This window comes from Gopherus flavomarginatus, chromosome 10, assembly GCF_025201925.1.
Source record: "Gopherus flavomarginatus isolate rGopFla2 chromosome 10, rGopFla2.mat.asm, whole genome shotgun sequence".
In the NCBI taxonomy this organism is placed as follows: Eukaryota; Metazoa; Chordata; order Testudines; family Testudinidae; genus Gopherus; species Gopherus flavomarginatus.
This window is the reverse complement of record NC_066626.1, coordinates 61,874,751-61,897,608: the sequence shown is the minus strand read 5'-3', so window position 1 is coordinate 61,897,608 and position 22,858 is coordinate 61,874,751. Positions and strand designations below refer to the sequence as shown.

The 22,858-nt window shown below is 39.5% G+C and overlaps 1 protein-coding gene across 1 annotated transcript in view; it reads right to left on the bottom strand.

Moving 5' to 3' along the window:
- LOC127030228 (von Willebrand factor D and EGF domain-containing protein-like) overlaps positions 1–21,929 on the bottom strand; it is a 157,747-nt gene extending 135,818 nt beyond the window's left edge. The window contains exons 1-4 of the mRNA XM_050916328.1: positions 21,864–21,929; positions 18,318–18,453; positions 13,226–13,443; positions 7,290–7,363 (exon numbers count right to left, since the gene is read on the bottom strand). Coding sequence (XP_050772285.1) covers positions 7,290–7,363; positions 13,226–13,443; positions 18,318–18,453; positions 21,864–21,929 — 494 coding nt within the window. The remainder of the gene's footprint in view (positions 1–7,289; positions 7,364–13,225; positions 13,444–18,317; positions 18,454–21,863) is intronic.
- Between the last annotated feature and the right edge of the window lie 929 nt (positions 21,930–22,858).

Genomic DNA, 22,858 nt, shown 5'->3' with positions numbered 1-22,858 from the left:
GGCCAGCATGATGGCTGGCCTTGGAGGAGAAAGAAAATTAACACATGGGGAAGCATATATTCAGCACCATACACAAGATAATACCACTGGAGTTGTAAGCTGGAAATGGATAAGAATTCATGTGAGAGCTGTTAGCTGTCTAAGAGCTGCTGCTATGGCAACAGGCATGGATGAAAAAGGTAAACATTTGAGAAAAGCAAATGGGAAATAATCCTTGCCTCCAGGACTTAATAAATACATTTTGGTTGTAACTAGATGCTCTACGGCATGGTATTCTTCACAGCAAAATCAGTGCTCAAATAACATCTTCTGTGACTAATCACTAACTTTTGCAAGGCAGACTGGGGCTAGGTGAACATTTCATATGAAAAATTAGGACTCTCCTGGAACCCTGTTAAAGTGAAGTCATTTCTCCCCTTAGAACGACTTCACTATAAGCATAAGTTTCACTATAACTGGATTTGCAATTGGCACACTGCAATGTGTTGAGTAATTTGGAACTTTCATTGTGCTCTACTGCAAATGGAGTTTCAGTCTGTTTGAATTCAGTGTGGAACTAATTCTGCAGTTGTTAGTCAGTCCACGTTATTCTGGCAAATTTCCCACAGACCTCAGTCTGAATTTTGCTTGAGTAAGGACTGCAGGATTAGAGCCTACAAGTGGATTCTCTTGCATTTCCAAATGCCTCTATTTTCTCACATTATAATTACTTCTTGCTCTTATCCCATATATTGCTCTGGCAACTAGAGGAAACAGTGGCTATGCATTTTATGGAAATTGTGAGGGACTTCTTTGAATGGCTCAATTGCTAACCACCTTTTGAAAGCAGTGCTTGGTAACACCTTCCTTTTAAGCAGCCATGTTTGGGTTTAAAACAGATTTTTAGGAATCTACAATTAATAGAAAACAAATTATTATTTTTCATGTTGAAATTTTCTATATTATGCAAGGAAAGTTCAAAAATAATTATAATCAATGAAAATAAAGTTTAGGAATTTTTTTGTAAAGTATTGCTTCAGAAACAGCCCTTTTCCCTCTGTAGAAATGTATGGAGTTTGGAATAAAGCAAGAAAATAGAGATTAACTATTTGTGATAAAATTTGATTTTACTCCATCTTGAAAAACTCAGCAAAGTTGGCTGTAATGAGAGACCATTTTTGACGGGCTTGTCTCATCCTATTTTCTAATCAGGTACATAAATCCTGAGCATGCTGTTCAACAACTGAGGCAAAATACTGATTAGTACTAACAGAAGCATTAAAAAAATCATATAATCTCTTTTAATGTCAAATGATAGGCTCTTATGGATATATCCACATGAGGAAGATAAGGAGATGGAAAAATCTGAGAATCATCTTCCAAAACTTCCTTCAAATAGTCCTTTTTCAGGTCCAGGCATTCTGAAGGAGGGCGGTCATGAAAGTAGGGGATGCATGAGAGTGGCTACATCTAAACTCTGCTGGTCTATCATTTAAATACATAAGACTATCTTAACGCAGGTACATAAATGTCTTTCATGGAAATGAGACTATTCACTCATATTAATGTGTATAGACTACAGGAGCCCAATCCAACTCTTATTGAAGTCGATGGGAGTCCTTCAGTTAGGTCATGCCATAGATTATGTAAAATGTCAGACTTGCAAAATGTCTTTATTTTTAAATGGAAGCCTTAAGCTGGTGTTGAATTACTTGAATGCAAAATTGAATCTAAACAGATACGCTTTTGTGACACTCATAAAAATGTCATGACAGCCATATAGGCAGCAGTGGAAAATTAAATACCGCTAAACAGTAGGAAAAGATTTTACTATATGCTTTTTTTAATGTTTGCCCCAAATGTGGAAAGCTTAAGTCAGAAGAATAACCTTAACCCCTTCCCTTACGCCTCACGCCCTACACTTATCTATCAGTCTATCTTTACCACACTCATCACTATGCTTTTTATACTGTACTTCACTGTTGCTATACAACCCACTCCCAAGGACACTCCAGCACTCATTCTCCTTTCCTATGAGGCTTCCCCCTCTTGCCTCTTCCATCTTCTTATTTAATTTATTTCATTACTACTGCTCCCAAAACATCAGCTACTGAAAGGCACCATTTACGATTAATCTGTTCACTTGCCCATAAGACTGCTGTCCTTGCCAGTGAGAGCTATTTTATGTTGGTCTGTGTCCTACAAAGTGTTAGTCAGAGGGAAAATGAAGGATATACTTGGGAACCAGAATACATTCACATTTTATTTTTTGTAGCAAGCATTTTATAAAAGAAAAAGAGGCTCAGTTGATTTGCATGACCCTCCTGGGCCAAATTCATCCCTGGTCTCACTTCACTCAAGTCCTTGGAGTTACCAGAGTCAAATTTAGGTCCAGCTACCAGACATGTGAATGTCAAGATAAAGCGGACAGAATAGAGTGAATCAGAACGAGTTGTGATTCGCTAGTGGTATATGGCTCCACTTCCCAAGCTGGATGTGGATAACCCCATGTACAGGTTAGTTAGGCTTGGTGGAATTCAAGTTTTATTGTTTTATCATTTTGATGGTAATATCAATGTTTATTTGTAAGCATTTTTTCTATTTTAATCTATTTAAATTTTCACAGTTGTGGGAAATGATGAGGAGGTCAGAAAATTATTTAATGACAGTAGCTGTTGAGATTCGAACAGTTAAGGCTTTATAACTGTGAAAATACAAACTGTCAACTTCACATGTCAAAATATACAAAGTAAATATCCTTAACTTTAAAAAGTTTTCAAGCAGCATTTTTTTTAACTCTACCTATTTGCACATTTCAATTATTATCAATGAAAATATTTTTTATTGGTTAGTATGTGTACAGTGAGATTGACCAACATTTTACCAACATTTATTGATAAAAATTTAATTCCTCCAAGCCTAAGGCTAGTCAGTTCTAAAGTAATCATGGCAGCACTGAACAGAAGAATAGAGGCAGCATCAGTGGCTTTTTCTAGATGAATAGGTCAGTATGTGTGGGAAAATCTGTAAAGGCTCTGAAGTTTTAACATTCCGACTCCCCTAAAAGCTGGGATATGAATAAGATCTCTTTGCTCTTGCTACATTTAATAAAAGCAAAGCAGATGAGAAACTGAGCATACCTAACATCTCACCCATGTTTTTATAAGATAGTTACTCCATCCTAGGGTTAAATGAACTTCCAGTTACTCTGCTGTGCATTATTGGTGTGAGGCCTTTGAAGAAAGCAAAACTCGTGGCTTGACTACATTGCCCTACAGTTTGGACCTCAGTGTGCACCAAAGAACTGCACTGTAAGTACTCCTCTGTGTGGACACGGCAGGTGCAAACTAAAAGATTCCCAGTTCACTTTAACATAGTCCTCTTCAAATGGGATTACGTTAAGGTGAACTAGTAACCTTTTAGTTCACATCTACAGTGTCCATGGGGACTTACAGCACAGCACTTTGGTGCATGCTGCTATTCACAACCCTGTAGTCCACTGTGAGGGGAAATGTAGTCAACCTACAGATTCTGTGGAGCATGAGAGGTGGAGAACTCTCTTATAGGGTTCTCTTCCTCCCTGGAGATCTGTAGCTTGTGATCATAGAAGAGAGGCTTTTTGCTTTTAAATAGGCATTTGCAATGAGACAGTTTCCCGAAGAACCAAGCTCTGTGACTTTACTTGATTGGTGGGCATCAAGACAAAGAATTTTTCTGGTCGCCTGGGCCTTGCATGTTGCAAGATGAAATTAATCCAGAGGAAGGCAGGCCCCCACGATGCAGTTGCATGGGAGTGGGCAAAAGCAGAACAGCTGCATAAGGGAGTCTATACATTGACTCTGCTCACTGTGAAGGAGGCTGTTGGAGGTAGGCTCAGGAACTATTGGCTGTTGGAGGTAGGCTCAGGAACCATGCATAGGTGAGACCCCGGCAAACGGACCCAGGAGCTGAAGGTTTGAACAGTAGTCATGGAAGGGTTGCATTATTATCCCAGTGACTTACCTGCAGGTTGTAGTGGGAAATTCTTTTCCCTCCATTCTCAGGCATGGATCTTTATACTTACCGCCCTGCACGAGTGCAGTTGTTCTGTTCAGGAAGTGGTGAATTTCACCCCTAGCGAATACTGATGCGTAGATTTAATTTACATGCTCCAGAAATCTAAAAATTCTCCTTTATAAGGTGAAATGAAAAATAACACTAATTATATATGAATTACCAACCAAGCAGTCTTAGGTGTTTTAGATATTGCCATAAAAGAGGTATCTTAGTACTTAGCTTGAAACTGATAATTCACTTTTAAGAATCTACAATTTATGATGTGAAAGGCTTTTATATTTATAATGCATCATAACTAATAATGAAGCCTATACTTTCTCTTTGCCAGGCTTGCAAATTTGTTTCATTTAAAAGGCATTTTGCTATAAAAGGAAGTGCTCTTTCAGAGCTTTAGCCAGTATAATTAATATCTTTGCACTTCTGAGCATCAACACACTCAAACTGTTGTACTGTAAAATATGACACTTTGCCTCCCTATTAGTCTCTCCCTTTACTCAAAAGAATTATTAGGTAGATGTTTCTATCGAAATATATTAATAAAAGGACATGACAAACTGTTTTTTATGTAATACGCATTCCTTGAGGTAGGCATACAGAAAGGGCAAACTATTGTTCCAAGGATAAAGTATTTAATTAATAGCCTCACATTATGCTAACCCAGATGGAATGTGCATGAGGTAGCTAGATTACAAGCTGTTGAGTGGTTGTTACTCACTAGGAGAAGTTTATTTTAATAAGAAATAAAAAGTCATAAAATAATCTCTGTTCACTAGAGCTGGTCAAAGCTCGGTGTGGAGCTCGCAGCCCTGCCCCCTTACCACACGACTCTGAGTGGGGAGGAGCTCAGGAGTTGGCCGGAGCCACGCTGCATCTGTTCAGGGACACTCCTGGATGCGCTGAGGCTCCAGGAGAGGGGTGGAGGTGAGGTCAGGCTAGGGCTGGGATGGGAGTTGGCTGTTCTCATGGGGGCCCTTGCGGAGCCTGGGGCCTGGGGCAAATTGCCCCATTTGCCCCCCCCTCTGGGCAGCCCTGATTCTTTTTCCACACCAGCATTCCCTGGAAGGTGCTGGACCAATGGGATCTGCTACCCTGTCCTTAGGCTGGTGGGGTTCTGTGTACAAGGATAGGAAGAATGTATTTGTTTGGGTTACTGTGCTTTACTGGTCTGATACCCAATACCTGGGGAATAGTTGACTGACTGTCTTTTCAATTCTCCATCCTCTTTATCTATCCCTCTCTATCTATCCCAGTGCTGTGCAAGATGCACATCTCCATTCAAACAACTTTTTCTCACATGTGCTTTTTATGAACATAACGGGATGATCAAAATTTGCCTCAAAATGTATCAGCGGTAGGCCTCTAGCAAGGTACAAACAAGGATTGCATTCCCATTACTCCTTAGATGCAACATAGCTTTAAAACTAGTTCATCACATATATTAGAATCTGAAAGATTAACGTTGTGGAATATATAGATAGAATGCTTGGCTAACTGATGACTAATAGGGCAAGGGGGAACATCATAATATTTGAAAGAGAGGAATTATTTACAATAATAGAAGAGAATATCACTAGGAGTGATGGGATGTTGAAATTAAGAGTAGGAAACTTGGCTGAATATCAAGAAATTCCTGAAAATGAGTTGTAATTAGTCTGTGGAATAAATCTCCTGAGAGAGAGCTGGCAGAAGCCCCGTTACTTGGCTCATTTAAAACTAGACTGGATAAAACATTAGTGACGATGCAAAAGGAAGAAATCCTGCAGTGTTTAGAGTGTTAGGTAGGATGGATGAGATGACTTGCTGGGCCTTTTCCATTGCAAGATTCTATATTCTGAAGGAGAGCTTGCCATATACGGACATTCCTTAGAAACTGCCAATGGTAACTTCAAATCTACTATTTGTAACATCCCTACTTGCAATCAATAACAGGATTGCACAGGTGTAACTTGTGGCAAATGTTGGCCTAATAACATTAATTTAATGAGTGGATAATTTAATAAAATAAAATAAAATAATGTCTTATAGGTGCTCTCGTTCTCCGATATAATGTTGTGCTAGATAGCCAAGAAGGCACTTCCAGTCTATGATTCTATTCTCCTTGGCTTATGACTTCCTCGGAATTGCCTATTAGGAGGACATTTCTCATTTCTCATTTCAAGCTCAGAAGTGAAATTATTTTATGGTGTTAAAGTTTAGTCTTTTGGGCAATTTCTGAATTATCTGGTTATGAAAAATAACAGGGGGATAGTGAAAAACTTGTTAGGAAGCCTGACTGGTGCTGAGATGACTTAAACTTGGTTAGTATTCAGAAGTCCAAACTTGTAGGTCCAAGTCTTCTGGTAGAATAAACCACATAGCTCCACTGAAGTCAATGAAGCTAAATCAGTTTACTCTAGTGGAGGATCTGGCCCATAATGCTGGGAAAGAAATGTGAACTTTGCAGTGTTTGAAAAACACAGTTAGTTAAGAAATGAAGTAAAGTAAGTTATCAGTAAATGTAGAAGATATACTGTATACATTATTTTTCTAAACTCAGTTAATAGCTCAGAGTGTAGAAAATTCCAGGTATTCAGGGAGCATATATAAATATTCATACATCCTAGCTTTTAATTCCTCCTTGTATGTCTCTCTGAATTACTATTCATACCTGTAAAATGGTATAAGGAGATCCACCATGTGTGTCAGCTTTTTTGCTGGGGCCCATTTTCAAAGTTGGTATCCTGACTAGAGCGTACTGTAGCCTACAGAGCACGTAGTATTTGAAATTGGGACCACTGGAGCCCAGCAGGTGGGACATCAGGCTTGCTGAGCCTCTTTTGATGCTTAAGGTATAAAATTATAAACCTGACCAGTAGGAAGTTTACCAACAGAAACTGGAAATCTGGGAGATAATCTGAGAGGATCTGGTTCAAATTCTGTAGTCCTTAATCAAGCAAATATTTGAATCAGGTAAAACTCCTGGAGTCTTCAATGGGAGTTTTGCTCAGTCCAGGGTTGCAGAATTTAACACTTTGTTTTTGACAAACTGTTAAATCTAAGAAACATTTTAGCTTCAAAATAAATAACTCACATCATTTTAAACAGGAATTTAGACTTTTGGGAAAGAACTGCGAGTTTTCTCCAAAGCACTGTATCAATCACTAATAACAAGGTATTATAACGCTCTAGGGTATTCTAACGGAACACCATATGCTGCATTCAGGAACTGAATCAACAATCAAGCCAAATTATTTCAAGGTAGAAAGAATACTCACCTTCCATCAAATGTGATAATGTGTGGATCAGTGAAAGAGTAGCAGTTTCCTGTTGGGAGGTCTTGAACTGTGACCTGGTTAATATAAAATGTGTAATGAATACAATTTATGTAGCAGTTTCTCTTCATTGTTTTCCCCTGCAAAACTTTATGGGTAGCATTCAAGGGTCAAGTACAAACTGAAATCTGACTTATAAAACATGATGCAGAATGGGTACAGAATAGACTTCCTTTTTAAACAATTAAGTTTAATCACATATTGCCTAGGAACTGAATGTACTATTATTTCACCTACCTCTGTTTATTGTATTTCTTTATCCTGTTTGGTAAAAGAAAAGCTTTTCCTACTAAAATTCACATTAATAAGCAGAACCCCGCCTAGAAATTACCACATGTGTAGAACACTTATTAAATCACAATAATTTTAAAGCCTGAGGTATGGCTTAATTATGGATAATTAGCATGTTTTAGTAGCCTGTACTACTACAGGTCCATAGGTTTGACCTTAATTTTACTGTTCATACTTTGAATATTTAATTCATTTCATGCAGACTGTGGATCAGGTTCTGAGATCAGTTACAGTGTAAATCCAGAGTAAACCCTTCCTGGTGTCAAGGAATTAGTGCAGTCTCCCTTAATTTCAAGGTTGCAGGAACCAGCAAACTTTAGTGAAAGATAAAGGGCTGTACTAAGGCCTCTCTAAGTTACAGCAGTATAAAACTATCTTAAGTTAGATCAGCAAAAACCCCTAAGTATTTCAGCCATCTGGGAGCAGAAATGACATGTGGAGTCAGTAACCCCTGGAGATATTATGCCTGCAAAAACTAGAAGAAGACCCAATGCCTCCAATGATGCGGGGGGGAACACGCTTACTTGTGGCACTTGCTACACCTGCTCCCTGTAGGGGTCCTTTGCATCCCCCATCCACTGGACAGAGAGACAAGACTATTGCCACATTGTTGCCCAAAAGGTGCCTCATGGTGAAGGTATATTGCATAATATAATATCCAATTCTCACCTTGATAATATAGAATCAGAGTGTGCTGTTTGCACACAGCCTATAGTAAGTTGTACTGCAAAGGGCCTCATTTGCACTGGGGGAAGGATGAGCCATTTGTGACACCCCTTTATGCGATGACACATGCTCTCATACATGCAGCCAGCCTACCCCCATTCTCTGGCCGTGACAATCTACACTTTGCTTGCTCTGTCTATCTGCTCCTAAAGGGAGGCATCTTCGGTGCAAACTCTGCACTCCATCAGGAACCCAGAAATGCAATTCAAAGAGTTCTGACATTGGGTGTGAATCAGGAGGAAAAGGTGGAGGGTCCTTGTGCCTCCCTTTGTCACTGTGCAGCCATGTGGAATCAGGCATAATGTAGCCTTTAGGAATAGAGGTGATTTTAAATAATGGATTAACTGGAGAAGGCGGACTTCTTTCATGGAGATGAGACCCTCAAATGAAGAGTTTGTACTTTTGCATATACATCATCATCCTTGTGGTGGCACCACTCTGACACCTCATGTATGCTGGCCACCCACATAGACTCATAGACTCTAGGACTGGAAGGGACCTCGAGAGGTCATCGAGTCCAGTCCCCTGCCCTCACGGCAGGACCAAATACTGTCTAGACCATCCCTAATAAACATTTATCTAACCTATTCTTAAATATCTCCAGAGATGGAGATTCCACAACTTCCCTAGGCAATCTATTCCAGTGTTTAACTACCCTGACAGTTAGGAACTTTTTCCTAATGTCCAACCTAAATCTCCCTTGCTGCAGTTTAAGCCATTGCTTCTTGTTCTATCATTGGAGGCTAAGGTGAACAAGTTTTCTCCCTCCTCCTGATGACACCCTTTTAGATACCTGAAAACTGCTATCATATCCCCTCTCAGTCTTTTCTTTTCCAAACTAAACAAACCCAATTGTTTCAGCCTTCCTTCATGTTCTCAAGACCTTTAACCATTCTCGTTGCTCTTCTCTGGACCCTCTCCAATTTCTCCACATCTTTCTTCAAATGCGGTGCCCAGAACTGGACACAATAGCCCAGTTGAGGCCTAACCAGCGCAGAGTAAAGCGGAAGAATGACTTCTTGTGTCTTGTTTACAACACACCTGTTAATGCATCCCAGAATCACGTTTGCTTTTTTTGCAACAGCATCACACTGTTGACTCATATTAAGCTTGTGGTCTACTATGACCCCTAGATCTCTTTCTGCCATACTCCTTCCTAGACAGTCTCTTCCCATTCTGTATGTGTGAAACTGATTGTTCCTTCCTAAGTGGAGCACTTTGCATTTATCTTTATTGAACTTCATCCTGTTTACCTCAGACCACTTCTCCAATTTGTCCAGATCATTTTGAATTTTGACCCTGTCCTCCAAAGCAGTTGCAATCCCTCCCAGTTTGGTATCGTCTGCAAACTTAATAAGCGTACTTTCTATGCCAACATCTAAATTGTTGATGAAGATATTGAACAGAGCCGGTCCCAAAACAGACCCCTGCGGAACCCCACTTGTTATACCTTTCCAGCATGATTGGGAGCCATTAATAACTACTCTCTGAGTACGGTTATCCAGCCAGTTATGCACCCACCTTATAGTAGCCCCATCTAAATTGTACTTTCCTAGGTTATCTATAAGAATATCATGCGAGACCATATCAAATGCCTTACTAAAGTCTAGGTATATCACATCCACCGCTTCTCCCTTATCCACAAGGCTCGTTATCCTATCAAAGAATGCTATCAGAGTAGTTTGACATGATTTGTTCTTTACAAATCCATGCTGGCTATTCCCTATCACCTTACCACCTTCCAAGTGTTTGCAGATGATTTCTTTAATTACTTGCTCCATTATCTTCCCTGGCACAGAAGTTAAACTAACTGGTCTGTAGTTTCCTGGGTTGTTTTTATTTCCTTTTTTATAGATGGGCACTATATTTGCCCTTTTCCAGTCTTCTTGAATCTCCCCCGTCTCCCATGATTTCCCAAAGATAATAGCTAGAGGCTCAGATACCTCCTCTATTAACTCCTTGAGTATTCTAGGATGCATTTCATCAGGCCCTGGTGACTTGCAGGCATCTAACTTTTCTAAGTGATTTTTTACTTGCTCTTTTTTTATTTTATCTTCTAAACCTACCCTCTTCCTGTAAGCATTCACTATATTAGACATTTCTTCAGACTTCTCAGTGAAGACCGAAACAAAGAAGTCATTCAGCATCTTTGCCATTTGCAAGTCTCCCGTTACTGTTTCCCCCTCCTCACTGAGCAGTGGGCCTACCCTGTCCTTGGTCTTCCTCTTGCTTCTAATGTACTGATAAAAAGTCGTCTTGTTTCCCTTTATTCCCATAGCTAGTTTGAGCTCATTTTGTGCCTTTTCCTTTCTAATCTTGCCTCTGCATTCCTGTGTTATTTGTCTATATTCGTCCTTTGTAATCTGACCTAGTTTCCATTTTTTTTATGACGCCTTTTTATTTTGTAGGTCACGCAAGATCTCGTGGTTAAGCCAAGGTGGTCTTTTGCCATATTTTCTATCTTTCCTAACCATCGGAATAGCTTGCTTTTGGGCCCTTAATAGAGTCCCTTTGAAAATTGCCAACTCTCCTCAGGTGTTTTTCCCCTCAGTCTTGATTCCCATGGGACCTTACCTATCAGCTCTCTGAGCTTACCAAAATCCGCCTTCCTGAAATCCATTGTCTCTATTTTGCTGGTACTCCCTTCTACCCTTCCTTAGAGTTGCAAACTCCATGATTTCATGATCACTTTCACCCAAGCTTCCTTCTACTTTCAAATTCTCAACGAGTTCCTCCCTATTTGTTAAAATCAAGTCTAGAACAGCTTCCCCCCAGTAGCTTTTTCAACTTTCTGAAATAAAAAGTTGTCTGCAATGCAGTCCAGGAACTTTATTGGATAGTCTGTGCCCCGCGGTGTTATTTTCCCAACATATATCTGGATAGTTGAAGTCCCCCATCATCACCAGATCTTGGGCTTTGGATGATTTTGTTAGTTGTTTGAAAAAAGCCTCATCCACCTCTTCCACCTGATTAGGTGACCTTTAGTAGACTCCCAGCACGACATCACCCGTGTTTTTTACCCCTTTTAGCCTAACCCAGAGACTCTCAACACTTCCATCTCCTATGTCCATCTCCACCTCAGTCAAAGTGTGTACATTTTTAATATATAAGGCAACACCTCCTCCCTTTTTCCCCTGTCTATCCTTCCTGAGCAAACTATACCCATCTATGTTACAATGCACTCCTTGAGGAATGCAGAAGTGAAGTCCTCAGTGAAAAAAGTTTTGGCTTGAAGTCAAATATAGTTGTATCTACCAAAAATGATGTAAAAGGATTTTCTCTATTAATATCATCACCACATCCCAACTCTTTCTCTCTCTCTCCAGCTCTTTTACTACCAAATCTATGCAAAGAGTGCAGTATATTTGCTTCCTAGGTAGTGGGGACCTGAATTTCTCTCAAATCGTTTTGCACACTTCAGCCATTCCATTTCCAGATAAATTTGGAGATTTATTAGGAAGCCTGCAGTATCCAAAGACTATTTGGATTTTAATATATCATGCTGAAGTTTTTATTGGCTATGCTGGTGGAGGTGTTTAACATTAGTGCTTCTAATTGCTAGCAAAACATCAACAGTAAAGTGAGATTTTTTTTTTTTGTTCTTGGAAGCTTGCTTTACTGGGATCAAATTTAATTTATTTTTAAAATAGTTAATTCAACTTTACATTTGCTCAGTTCTCATGTTTTAATAGAAACATGAATGCCATCAAAAATTAATACCTGTTTGATTGCATTGAGCTAACTGTATTGTATTTGTGTTGAATTAGATTAAAGGTGCTTTTATCATCATAAAGACAATACTTAAAATATTTAATATAAAGACAATATTGAGGAAGAAAGGAAATTTGTCATTATACTTTTTAAAGATACAAATACAATACTTTGGATCTAATTTTGATCTCGCTTCCTCCAGTATAAATCAGGCAAAATTCTACTGAAATCATTAAGTTGATGCCATTGTACAGCCATGTTTAGTGAGAATAGAATCAGTGTCACTCTTTGGGTCTTGAGGTAAATGATGCACATAAATCAGGGCCAAGGTCATTCATCAGTATGTTTTCTATTGGTAAAAATACACTACATTGGATTTGCCACCTCTTTGTGAACTTTAGTTGAGCGATATGTCTGTTCTGACACCGTGGTCCTTTTAGTCTGTCACATCATAATATTACTGTGGACTTCTATCAGAGCTCTCATCTGAGAATCAACAGGGCACAAACAATGGGCCAAATCGTGTGTGCCTCACTCACTTGAACAGGCCTACTGAAGTAAATGTAAGTAAAGGAAGCAGGATTTGGCTCATTAATTAATTCTCATTATATTACTAATGCCCATTTTGTACATGGATAAACAGAGATACAGGGGGGTTAAGTGCCTCATTAGAGGCCTCATAATTACTGGCAGGGCTGAGAATTGAACACCGAAATCCTGACTCTCAGTCTCCTTCTCAAATTACCTGGCTACTCTCTGACCCTTTATTTATTTTTTGTTCAGTGTGGCAGTGGGGAATCATAACCCAGAGAAGAGTTCTTGCAGGGAAGCTTTGCCTTGGCTTCACTCTATGAACCACAGTCTAAGTGTGGGTTATGAGCTATTTTTGAATTTCTTCCCCTGAGTGTTTTCTTTTCCTCCTAAGAATTGATCATTCCAAACTGGCCCTCCCTCCCCACAAAACATGCACACAAATGTGATTGTGTGTAGAATCCAGCTGTTGGCCCTACTGATGTGCTGGCCGATAATCAAAACAAACCTGTTAAAGCAAAACACTCCACAGATTAATTTCTTTGGCATATTAAGTCACTGTGCTGAGTAAAACTCCCACTGAAGTTTGCCATGTTTTCCAAGTTATTTGAGCAACCAACCTTTACATCCTTTGGTGCATATGCTCTCCAGAGTAGTTCGCTCCTTGTGACTGGCTCAGCTCTGATATAGCTGATGCGGTCTCCATCCTGGGCAAAGTCTGTCACAGCTGTCACAGTGAGTGAGGCTCTTGCACAGCCGCCTTCTGTACAGGGTATATGCAGGAGATCCACTTGGCATGTCGACAGGACTATGTTTGGGAGCCCCAGTAATAAGTTATCTAAAATGTACAGGAACATTGCTCCTGAGAAAAGATATTACATGGTTGTCCCCACCATCTTTACTGTCAGACATAAATGTTCTACTTTCAGACACACACATTAATCGAAACCACATGGGTTTTGTGTGCAAACTGATGTTATGACTAACTTGATCTGATATCGCTATGCAAATAATCACTGCATTTCTTCTTGCAATAGATGTTTTTATGAAGACCCGGTTGCATGCCTTTATATTCACAGATGCAAATATCTTCTCAAGTGACACTCTTATCTATTTGGGGAAGAGGCCATGGGATGAAGATGATAATTCTCATGACTAGGAATAAGACTGTGTTTCAGGAAGATGCACTTGCCAAGGCACTTACAAAATTATTATCAGTTTATGCCTGAGACAAAGGATGGTGCAGTGGTTAGGATCCTAGCTTAAGACTGGATAGACCTAGGTTCAACTTCCCATTCTGCCACAGACTTTCTGTGAGACCGTAGGCAAGTGCCTCAGTTCTCCATTTATAAATTGGAGATAAAAGCACTTCCCTACCTTACAGTCAAATTGTGAGGATAAATACATTCAAAGATTAAGAGCTGCGCTGATACTAAGGTAATGGGAGCCAGACAAGCACCTAACATAGAAAAGTGCTGGAGACCCGGGGACTGAATCTGTCTGCTCACAGATCTGGTGATGCAATGACAGTGTAAGATTACTCAGGCCGTTTTGCCCCTGCGCTTCAGCTCTTACTTAAAATGACCAACTCTAAGGGTGAGAGAGTAGCTGTCTTCATGCCTTTTCAGTCCTTAGTCTCAATTTTAAAGTCACAAATCTGGGGTCCTGTTAATGCCATCTATTGTGTTTTTTTTTTCATCTGGACACTTATCCACTAAGAACTGGTCTGAGACAGGGTTGCTGCCTCTGAGGGACAAAAACTGGGACATCCAGGATGTTCCTGAGCTCATTAAACTGAACTGCTGGCAATATGTACTGAGCAACTTTACAGGTTTCCAGGGACAGCTACCACAAAAAAAAGGACAATCCTAGGAAAGCCTGGATAGGTGGCAATCTTACTCTGAGATCACCACTTTTTTCATAGAGGATACTGAATAGCCATTGGATTGTAATAACAGCCACCAACTCTGGATTTAAAGTATGTAGCCCAAAGTGATCCATTCAAAAGCCCAGTGGTTTCTTTTAACACAAGGGGAAATCGTGGCCCTATTGAAGTCAACAGAAGATTTGCCATTGACTTCAGTGGGGCCAGTTTCCGCAGTTTGAGCCAACACCTACAGTATGACAAGAAATGTTGGGAGTTGGATTAATTTGGTAAAAAACAAAGCGATTATTCATAATTCATGGATTTGCTTCTTAATTTATATTCAGCTGGTGTAAAAATATTCAAACACCTTTCCAAATAATCAGTATTTCATACCTTATGGAAAAGTCCTGTACCATGTGACTGAGTTTAAACCCATAGATTCTATACACATTGAACTATGGCATTTAATAGACAAGTATTTCTGCTATCAAAACATTAAGGGCCAGTTTATAATTGTGTAGCAAAGTTCTGGATCATTTTCAAGGTTTTTTTTAGTCAGTTAAACAGAAGCTTTCCATAAAGGACTGTTATTGCCATTGTAGCCATGTGAGGTTTGCTCACTACCCAGAACAGAAGTTTAAAATCAAACAAAATAATTTTGTTAAAATAAAAGAGGTACACATAAAACAAGCAGCACAATAACGGATCTGTTGTGTCCTCGGATTCATTATATTCTCTAAACTGAGAGATATATTTCTATGCTTTTAATTGGCTTTCTCAATGCTTATTACCTACATAATTAACACAGCAGTGGTGTTAAATGGACTCAACTCGACACAGAGTTTGTCATTTAATTTCTTTTAGCATAAATGAGTAAAAACTAAAATAGCCTTTATTTCCAATGTGTAGGACTGTGGCCAATGTAAATCTTACTGTATTTAAAAGGCCGTAGCTTTCTTTCAAACAACAAACAACTAAAGCACTGAATAAACATTCTTGCAAAGTACATATGCATACATAAAGCAGAAAATGTTTATAGACATTTATCATCTCAGTTGAACATATGTGGGCCAATGGCATACAGACAAACAGCCTCAGGGTAGACCAATCAAGGGCAATAGTTGGTTATTAGTTTAAACTGCATAAATGAGTTGATTAAAAGGAACAGAAACTTGTCACTTCTGCAACAGCTTCTTTCCAAGGCTAGTTAATTGGTACAGTTGTGTCTGCATCTCTCAGCACCAACTTGTCAAGTTCATTAACACATTGAAAATAAATCTACTTCCGGAAACTTTCTCGGTTAGTCTCCCTTAGAATATTAAGAGACTGATAAAACATGCAGTGAAAAGGGAGTGGGCCCCTGCCAAGCAAGTTTGTACTAGATAATAACTTTGGCAGAATAGCTTCTGCAGTCTTGTTAGTTCGCTGCCCATAAATTCGCCACTAGCCAGATTTTCAAAGGTGCCTAACCTCCTCTGGTGCTCTTGAAAATTCCACTAGGTGCCTATCTGCATATTTACACACCTAAATACCTTTACTAATCTGGCCCTGTGAGTTTAAAGAATGCTCACTTGGTAGGCTGACACAGTCAGGCAGCCAAGAGGAATATATGGAACAGTGCACCACTAAGGCCACGTCCAGACTAGGAATTAAAATCGATTTTAGATACGCAACTTCAGCTACGGGAATAACGTAGCTGAAGTCGAATTTCTAAAATCGAGGTACTCACCCGTCTGGACGGCGCGGCATCGATGTCCGCGGCTCTCCGTGTCGATTCCGGAACTCCGTTCGGGTTGATGGAGTTCCGGAATCGATGTAAGCGCGCTCGGGGATCGATACATCGTGTCCAGACTAGACGCGATATATCGATCCCCGAGCAATCAATTTTAACCCGCCGATGCCGCGGGTTAGTCTGGACGAGGGCTTAGTCACTAGCAAATTCAAACCACTCCATGTATGGAAGCCAACACAGCTGCTGAAACCACAAAGTACAGTTCATCACAGATCACTGAGTTATGTTCTCATTTTGAATGCCCTTTTATCCTCTTTGTTGTCTGTGCTCGTGCTGAGGATTGAGAGGAAAAGGAGAGGGATTTCAGCTCATTTAAGTGAATGTTTCTGAACATCAGGGAGATTAAAAAAGCATGAGAAGAAAGAGTGGGGTGGTAGATTGAACCTCAGCAGAGGATTATTGATTTTTGTTTTGTTTTGTTTTGTTTTGTTTTGTTTTGTTTTAGGAGAAGTTCTATATAATGAATACATCAGCGGCCGATTAAATGGGGAAGGCAAAGATATGGGGTGAAATCCTGGCCTTATTCAAGTCTAGGGGAACTTTGCCATTGATTTCAGTGGGTCCAGGATTTCAACCGTGGAGCATGGGTTGTTTAAAAAATTCTCATCAGTGGTAAAACCAGCACATAGCAAAAGTCACGCTTTCTTTTATTTAAAAAAAAAGTCCCAGAGCTTGTATGTTGTTTTGCCTTGAGCTTTTAAGATGAGATGCTACATTTAACAGGTGGACAAATGCTCTGGTGGGCCTGATTGTGATCCTGTCTCCAAAAGCAACAGCCATTGACTTCAAGGGAACAGCACACACTGGAGGACAGCACAGTTAGTCCCTTGATAGAAAAAGGTTTTGGTTGTTAGGTCATGAAAATGGAAAATGAAAATCCATAATTTCTGGATGTGAGCAGAATTACATCACTCTGGCCTTGGAAAAAATATTTGCTGATTACGACAGCAAAATGTTTCTTTAGATAAAATTTGTTAACATTCCCAAACAAACAACTTACAAAGTGATCAATAGTATGTTACAAGAATTAATGCAGTGTTATTTTTGCCATGTTGGTCTCAGGATATGAGAGAGACAAGCTTGTGGAACTTGAAAGATTGCCTCTTTCATCAACAGAAATTGGTCCAACAAAAGATATTACCTCACCTACCTTGTCTCTATCATGTTCCAGTCCACCAAAAAAACCCAAACAAATGAAAACCAGAAAACAAACCAACAAAAAAAAACCCTTTATATTTTCATTTTCTAGAAAAGGAATGTAATGTAGAACTAATTCTTGATATTTTTAAAAGGGAAAAACTATTAAATTCCTAACTTCCACACCCTTCTTGGGGTATGTACCGAAACTGGGAAAATTAGGTTATATGGGATACAAAACAATATCTGAAATGTTTCATGATTTTCTTTCCCGTCCAAAAGTCTTTGTGATCCTGGTTGTGCAAAGACTTAAAAATGTGAATAATGTTACATAGATGAATAGTCCCACTGAAGTCACTTGGACTCCTCAAGTGTGTAGAACTGAGGCTTTATAGCATTGGCTCTTTGGGATACTGACTGGATCTAACCATATGTTTCTAACTTCAATAAAATCACAATTTATCCAGAAAAAGATGCAAAATCTGTTCATGTATTTATTTATTTATCATTGTTCCAGCTCTTGAATTATCTGATGATGATGTTCTGAGTGACCATCAATAAGTGATGAGATTGTTCTAAGTGTCACTCTGACACTTAGAACAATTCAGGATGCATAACCTTGCAATGCTATTTTATAAACCTAAATGTTCTTAAAAAATCCTTTTATTTATCATTATTTCTCTAATAAATCACTATGAACTATGATGTTGCTATTATTGAAATTGCTTAATGTACCGGCAACAAACCATGAGTGATTTTCTCATCTACTTTGTTTTACAAGCTAACATGATATTTAGTTTTTCCAACCTTTCAACATTATCTAAATGTTGTAATTTCCCTTTAAATTCATTGTACCATATAACTTGCAAAAAGTACATAGTCGCAATGAATTAACTACAATGTACAAAACTCTTACCAGAATCTTCCGTTTTCAGCTGTAAAGTAATTTTACAGATGTCACCTTGACCTTGGCAGATAACAGGTACAGTACTTAGAATGGTCAAAACATGTTCTTTGTCATCCTCTGAAATTTGTAATGACTCTGGTGTAAACTGGAAGTAAAATAGATGATCAATCTTAGATAATTATGATAGAAAAATAAGACAAAATTGATTATTTCTGAAACATTAAAAATGATTTTTTTTCTTTTTAACCAAAAAGACTTACTAATTCGTGATCATAATTTCTGATAAAGTAAGCATTGTCTCTAATTTCAAAAGGTAAAATTGCTTTTTAAGCTTTTACAGTATGTTCAGGAATTAGGAAACTGTTTGCAGTTGTCATCAGTAGTCTGTAACAGTTTCTTATTTCCTGGTCTGAAAAGAATCTTAAAAAAATAAAAAGTCCTGAAAACAATAGGATAGCACGGAATATTTTTTTTTCAGTATCACTTTAAAAAAAAGAACTTGTTACAGTGCACTGAGAGGTATATTTTCACTGATCATGGGCTAGAGTGTGACAGTACCACAAGCCCTGCATATGAGGTGCAGGAGTGGCGCCAGGGTTTTTGGCACCCTAGGCGGGGGTCCTTCCGCGCCCCTGGTCATTGGCGGCAATTCTGCAGCAGGGGGGGTCCTTCCATGCTCCTGGTCTTCGGGGCACTTCAGCAGCGGGTCTCGGAGCGAGTGAAGGACCCGCAGCAGAATTGCCACCTAAGACCCAGAGCGCGGAAGGACTCCCCGCAGCCAAATTGCCGCCAAGGATGGCAAAATGCTGCCCCCCCAAATCCTGGTGCCCTAGGCAACGGCCTAGGTCACCTAAATGGAAGAGCCGCCCCTGATGAGGTGGCACACTAATGCACTGCCCCAGGAGCAGGGCAGTTCAGTGCAGTTCCCTCCTTGTTCCCTGTTCTTGCACCAGGGGAAAAGAATCTGCTAGTGGCTCATACATGAAGCAGATTATTTCCCCTTCTATGCCAGCATAGCTCTACTGTCTTGTGCATTCCGGGGCAAAGCCAAGACTCCAGCCACTCCCTCCTTGCCCATCTGCTCTGGTGGCTAGTACGCAGCACTCTTACCCTTGCCCATCTGAACCCAAAGTCTGGGTAGTACATATGTGTGAGCTGAGGCTATCTCCTTTTAATGCCCCTGCATGGGTGTGTAGCCCAAGAGACAATCTGGCTCTGCATAATTATATATTTCATTTATACAGGACAATGTTTTTCACTACTAAGGATCCAAGTGTGTTTTGTGATAACCTGTGGGTCGAATTCTGCTTTTGGTTACATTAGATCATCTCCTATTGACTTCAGGGGGAACTGTGCACATTTATCTAGGGGCAGATCTGGGATCTTTATACAGTGGTTGCTCATAAAAATGCTCCTACTTTGCCTTTGATAACTAAAAACCATTACCAGCATACTTGCAGTGTTCTCTGTAATTAGTATAGGTAAATCCTAGAAAATAATGTGAATACTAAAGCAGTACTACAAGACATGACTACTGGACCAAAGATCATTCAAAATTGATTTGAAAACAATATTTTGGTTGGAAACAACTACCAAATCCATTTTCTATACTGCAGCCATCAAAGTGGTATCTAATCACCTTACAAAATTAAATAATCTAAATAAGGCAGTCTATTCAAAAGCATGATTTTTCAGTCTCTTCCCTTGACCTTATACAGGTGTTTGTTAGAACTTCATTTTTCTCTCCTCATCCTTATGGTCTAAATGCAGTGACATTCTGATTTAAATTCATAGACTTTGAGGCCAGAAGAGTCCGCCATAATCATCTAGTCTGAGCTCCTGCACATTACAGGTTGCAGACACTCTCATGCATCCTGTAAGAGACCTATAACCTCTGGCTGAGTTACTCAAGTCATCAAATCTTGACTTAAAGACTTCAAGTTAGAGAATCTATCATTTACTCTATTTCAAACCAGCAAGGGAGTCATGCCCCATGCTACAGAAGAAGGCGAAAACAAAGAAACATGCAGGGTCTCTGTCAATCTGATCTAGGGGAAAACTCCTTCCCAGCCCCAAATTTGGTGATCTGTTAGATCATGAGTATGTTGGCAAGCCCCACTAGTCAGATACTTGGGAAAGAATTATCTGTAGTAACTCAGACCCCTCTCCATCTAGTGTCCCATCACCATCCATTGGAGACATTTGCTAAAAGCCATTGCAGATGGACCATATGCCATTGTAGGCTACCTAATCATACCATCCCCTCTATAAACATATCAAGTTCAGTCTTGAAACAGGTGAAGTTTTTGCTCCCACTACTCCTCTTGGAAGGCTGTTCCAGAACTTTACTTCTCTCATGGTGAGAAACCTTCATCTAATTTCAAGTTTAAACTTGTTGGTGGCCAGTGTATATTCATTTAGTTTTGTGCCAGTGTTGGCCCTTAATGTAACTAACTCCTTTCCCTTCCTGATGTTTATCCTTCTTATGTATTTATAGAGAGCAATCATTTTTCCACTCAACTTTCATTTTGTGAGGCTAAACAAGCCAACTTCCTTAAGTCTCCTCTCATAAAGTAGCTTCTCCATTCTTCCGATCATCCTAGTAGCCCATCTCTGCTCTGTTCCAGTTGAAATTCATCTTTCTTAAACATGGAAGACCAGGACTGCATGCAGCATTCCAGATAAGGTCTCACCAGTGACCACGTCACACTTGTGGCTCATAGTCATCCTGTGATCAACCAGTACCCCCAAGTCTTTCTCTTCTGTCTCTTCCAACTGATAAGTCTCCAGTTTATTGCAAAAATTCTTGTTGTTTAGTCCCAAAGTGCATGACCCTGCACTTCACACTATTAAAAGTTGTCCCATTTCCATCACTCCAGTATTCAAGGTCAGCCAAATCTTCCTGTATTGTGTTACAATCCTTCTTTGTATTGGCAATACTTCTTAATTTAATGTCCTCTGCAAATTTTATTAATGCATTGCCACTTTTTTGTGCCAGGGTCATTAAAGAAAATGTTAATGAAGATTTGTCTCAAGACCAATCCCTGAGGAACTCCACTAGTAACCTCCCTGCAGCCTGATAGTTCACCTTTCAGCATGTCCCATTGTAGTCTCCCCTTTAGCCAGTTCTTTACTCACCTTTTAATTTTCATATTAATCACCATCTACTCCAATTTAACTAGAACAATATCAAATGCTTTTCTGAAATCCAGATAGATTAGATCCACTGCACATAGGTCTGACACTCCTAACCTTGTACATAGTCACTGGAATGCATCTGGACATGTGCTAAAAGGTGCATGAAGCACTTTTACATACTTTTTATGTTCTGACAGTGTCAGCACCTAGACACTACCATGAATGCTTTAGAAAGGCTTACAGAATGGCATGTAATTTATTAAGACATTTTCTCACTGGGCATGTAGAAGCTACATTAATTATGATCATCAAGTCCTATTTTCTTGTGTACTATGTTCCGGAGTATGTTGGTTAATATTCAAATATTCTTCAATGACATGCTAGATAAGAGCAGTACATCAAGGACATCTGCATTACCTTAATCCCTGCATAGAATCCATCACTCTCTTCAGGAAATGACTGCTGATCAGGAGAGTCCCTCATAAAAGCTGTGACAGTGCAAAAGATCTGTAATAAATAAATAGCTTTACTGAAATAAAGTGGAAGGGAAACAGTTATGCATCTTCACTAGTTATCTTGGTGGTTGCTGTTTTTACCTCTAGAAATGACTTTTTTAGGGGTTGTTGTTTGGTCATATTTGTAAACCCTGAGGAGTTAAGGTATTTTTGACCCATTTATTAAAAAATGGAATTTAAGGTCCCAATCTCAGCGATTAATAGCACTTAACACATCGTAGCACTTTCAGATATCCAAGCATGTTATAAAGGCGAGTATTATTTTATTAGTGGGAGGCTGATTCAGGAGCTGAAACAACTTGTAGAAGGTCACAGTGTAGTCCAGTGATAGGGTCAAGAATAGAACCTAGTTTGCAGACCACTGCCCTATCAACTGGCTCTCACAGACTCCTTTTAGAGCATATTTTTGAGGCTATATTTTATGTTGGACCAACCTCACAACCATCCACCCTCAGAAATAGTCTCAGCTTCATTAAAGGCCTTTGGGACAGATGCTTTGGAAACATGGAATATTCAAAGACTATTTTATCTATACTATAAATGTTATATAGATCTTTGTGGGCATGCTGTGGCTTGTATTCCTGGATCAATGGGTGAACAAAAGAAGTTTCCTGCAGGAACTAATGTCAGTGGGATATAATTAATGCAAATCCCCAGTCCTGAAAAAAATCCAGGCAGGATACAAGTCCTTTTGACATTTTACGCCTTGGGGAAATACCATATCCTGGGTTGACCATTTCAAGATGTCTAAGAACGCAAAGGACTTGCGATCGTATATGTGGGAGAGGAGTCACTCACCTTCAATACAGAAATGACACGAGGCTGTGATCAAGAGAGACAGACCCTGCAGAAAGGATCTGAAGAACTTTAAAACCTACCCAGGTCTCTGTGTGGAAG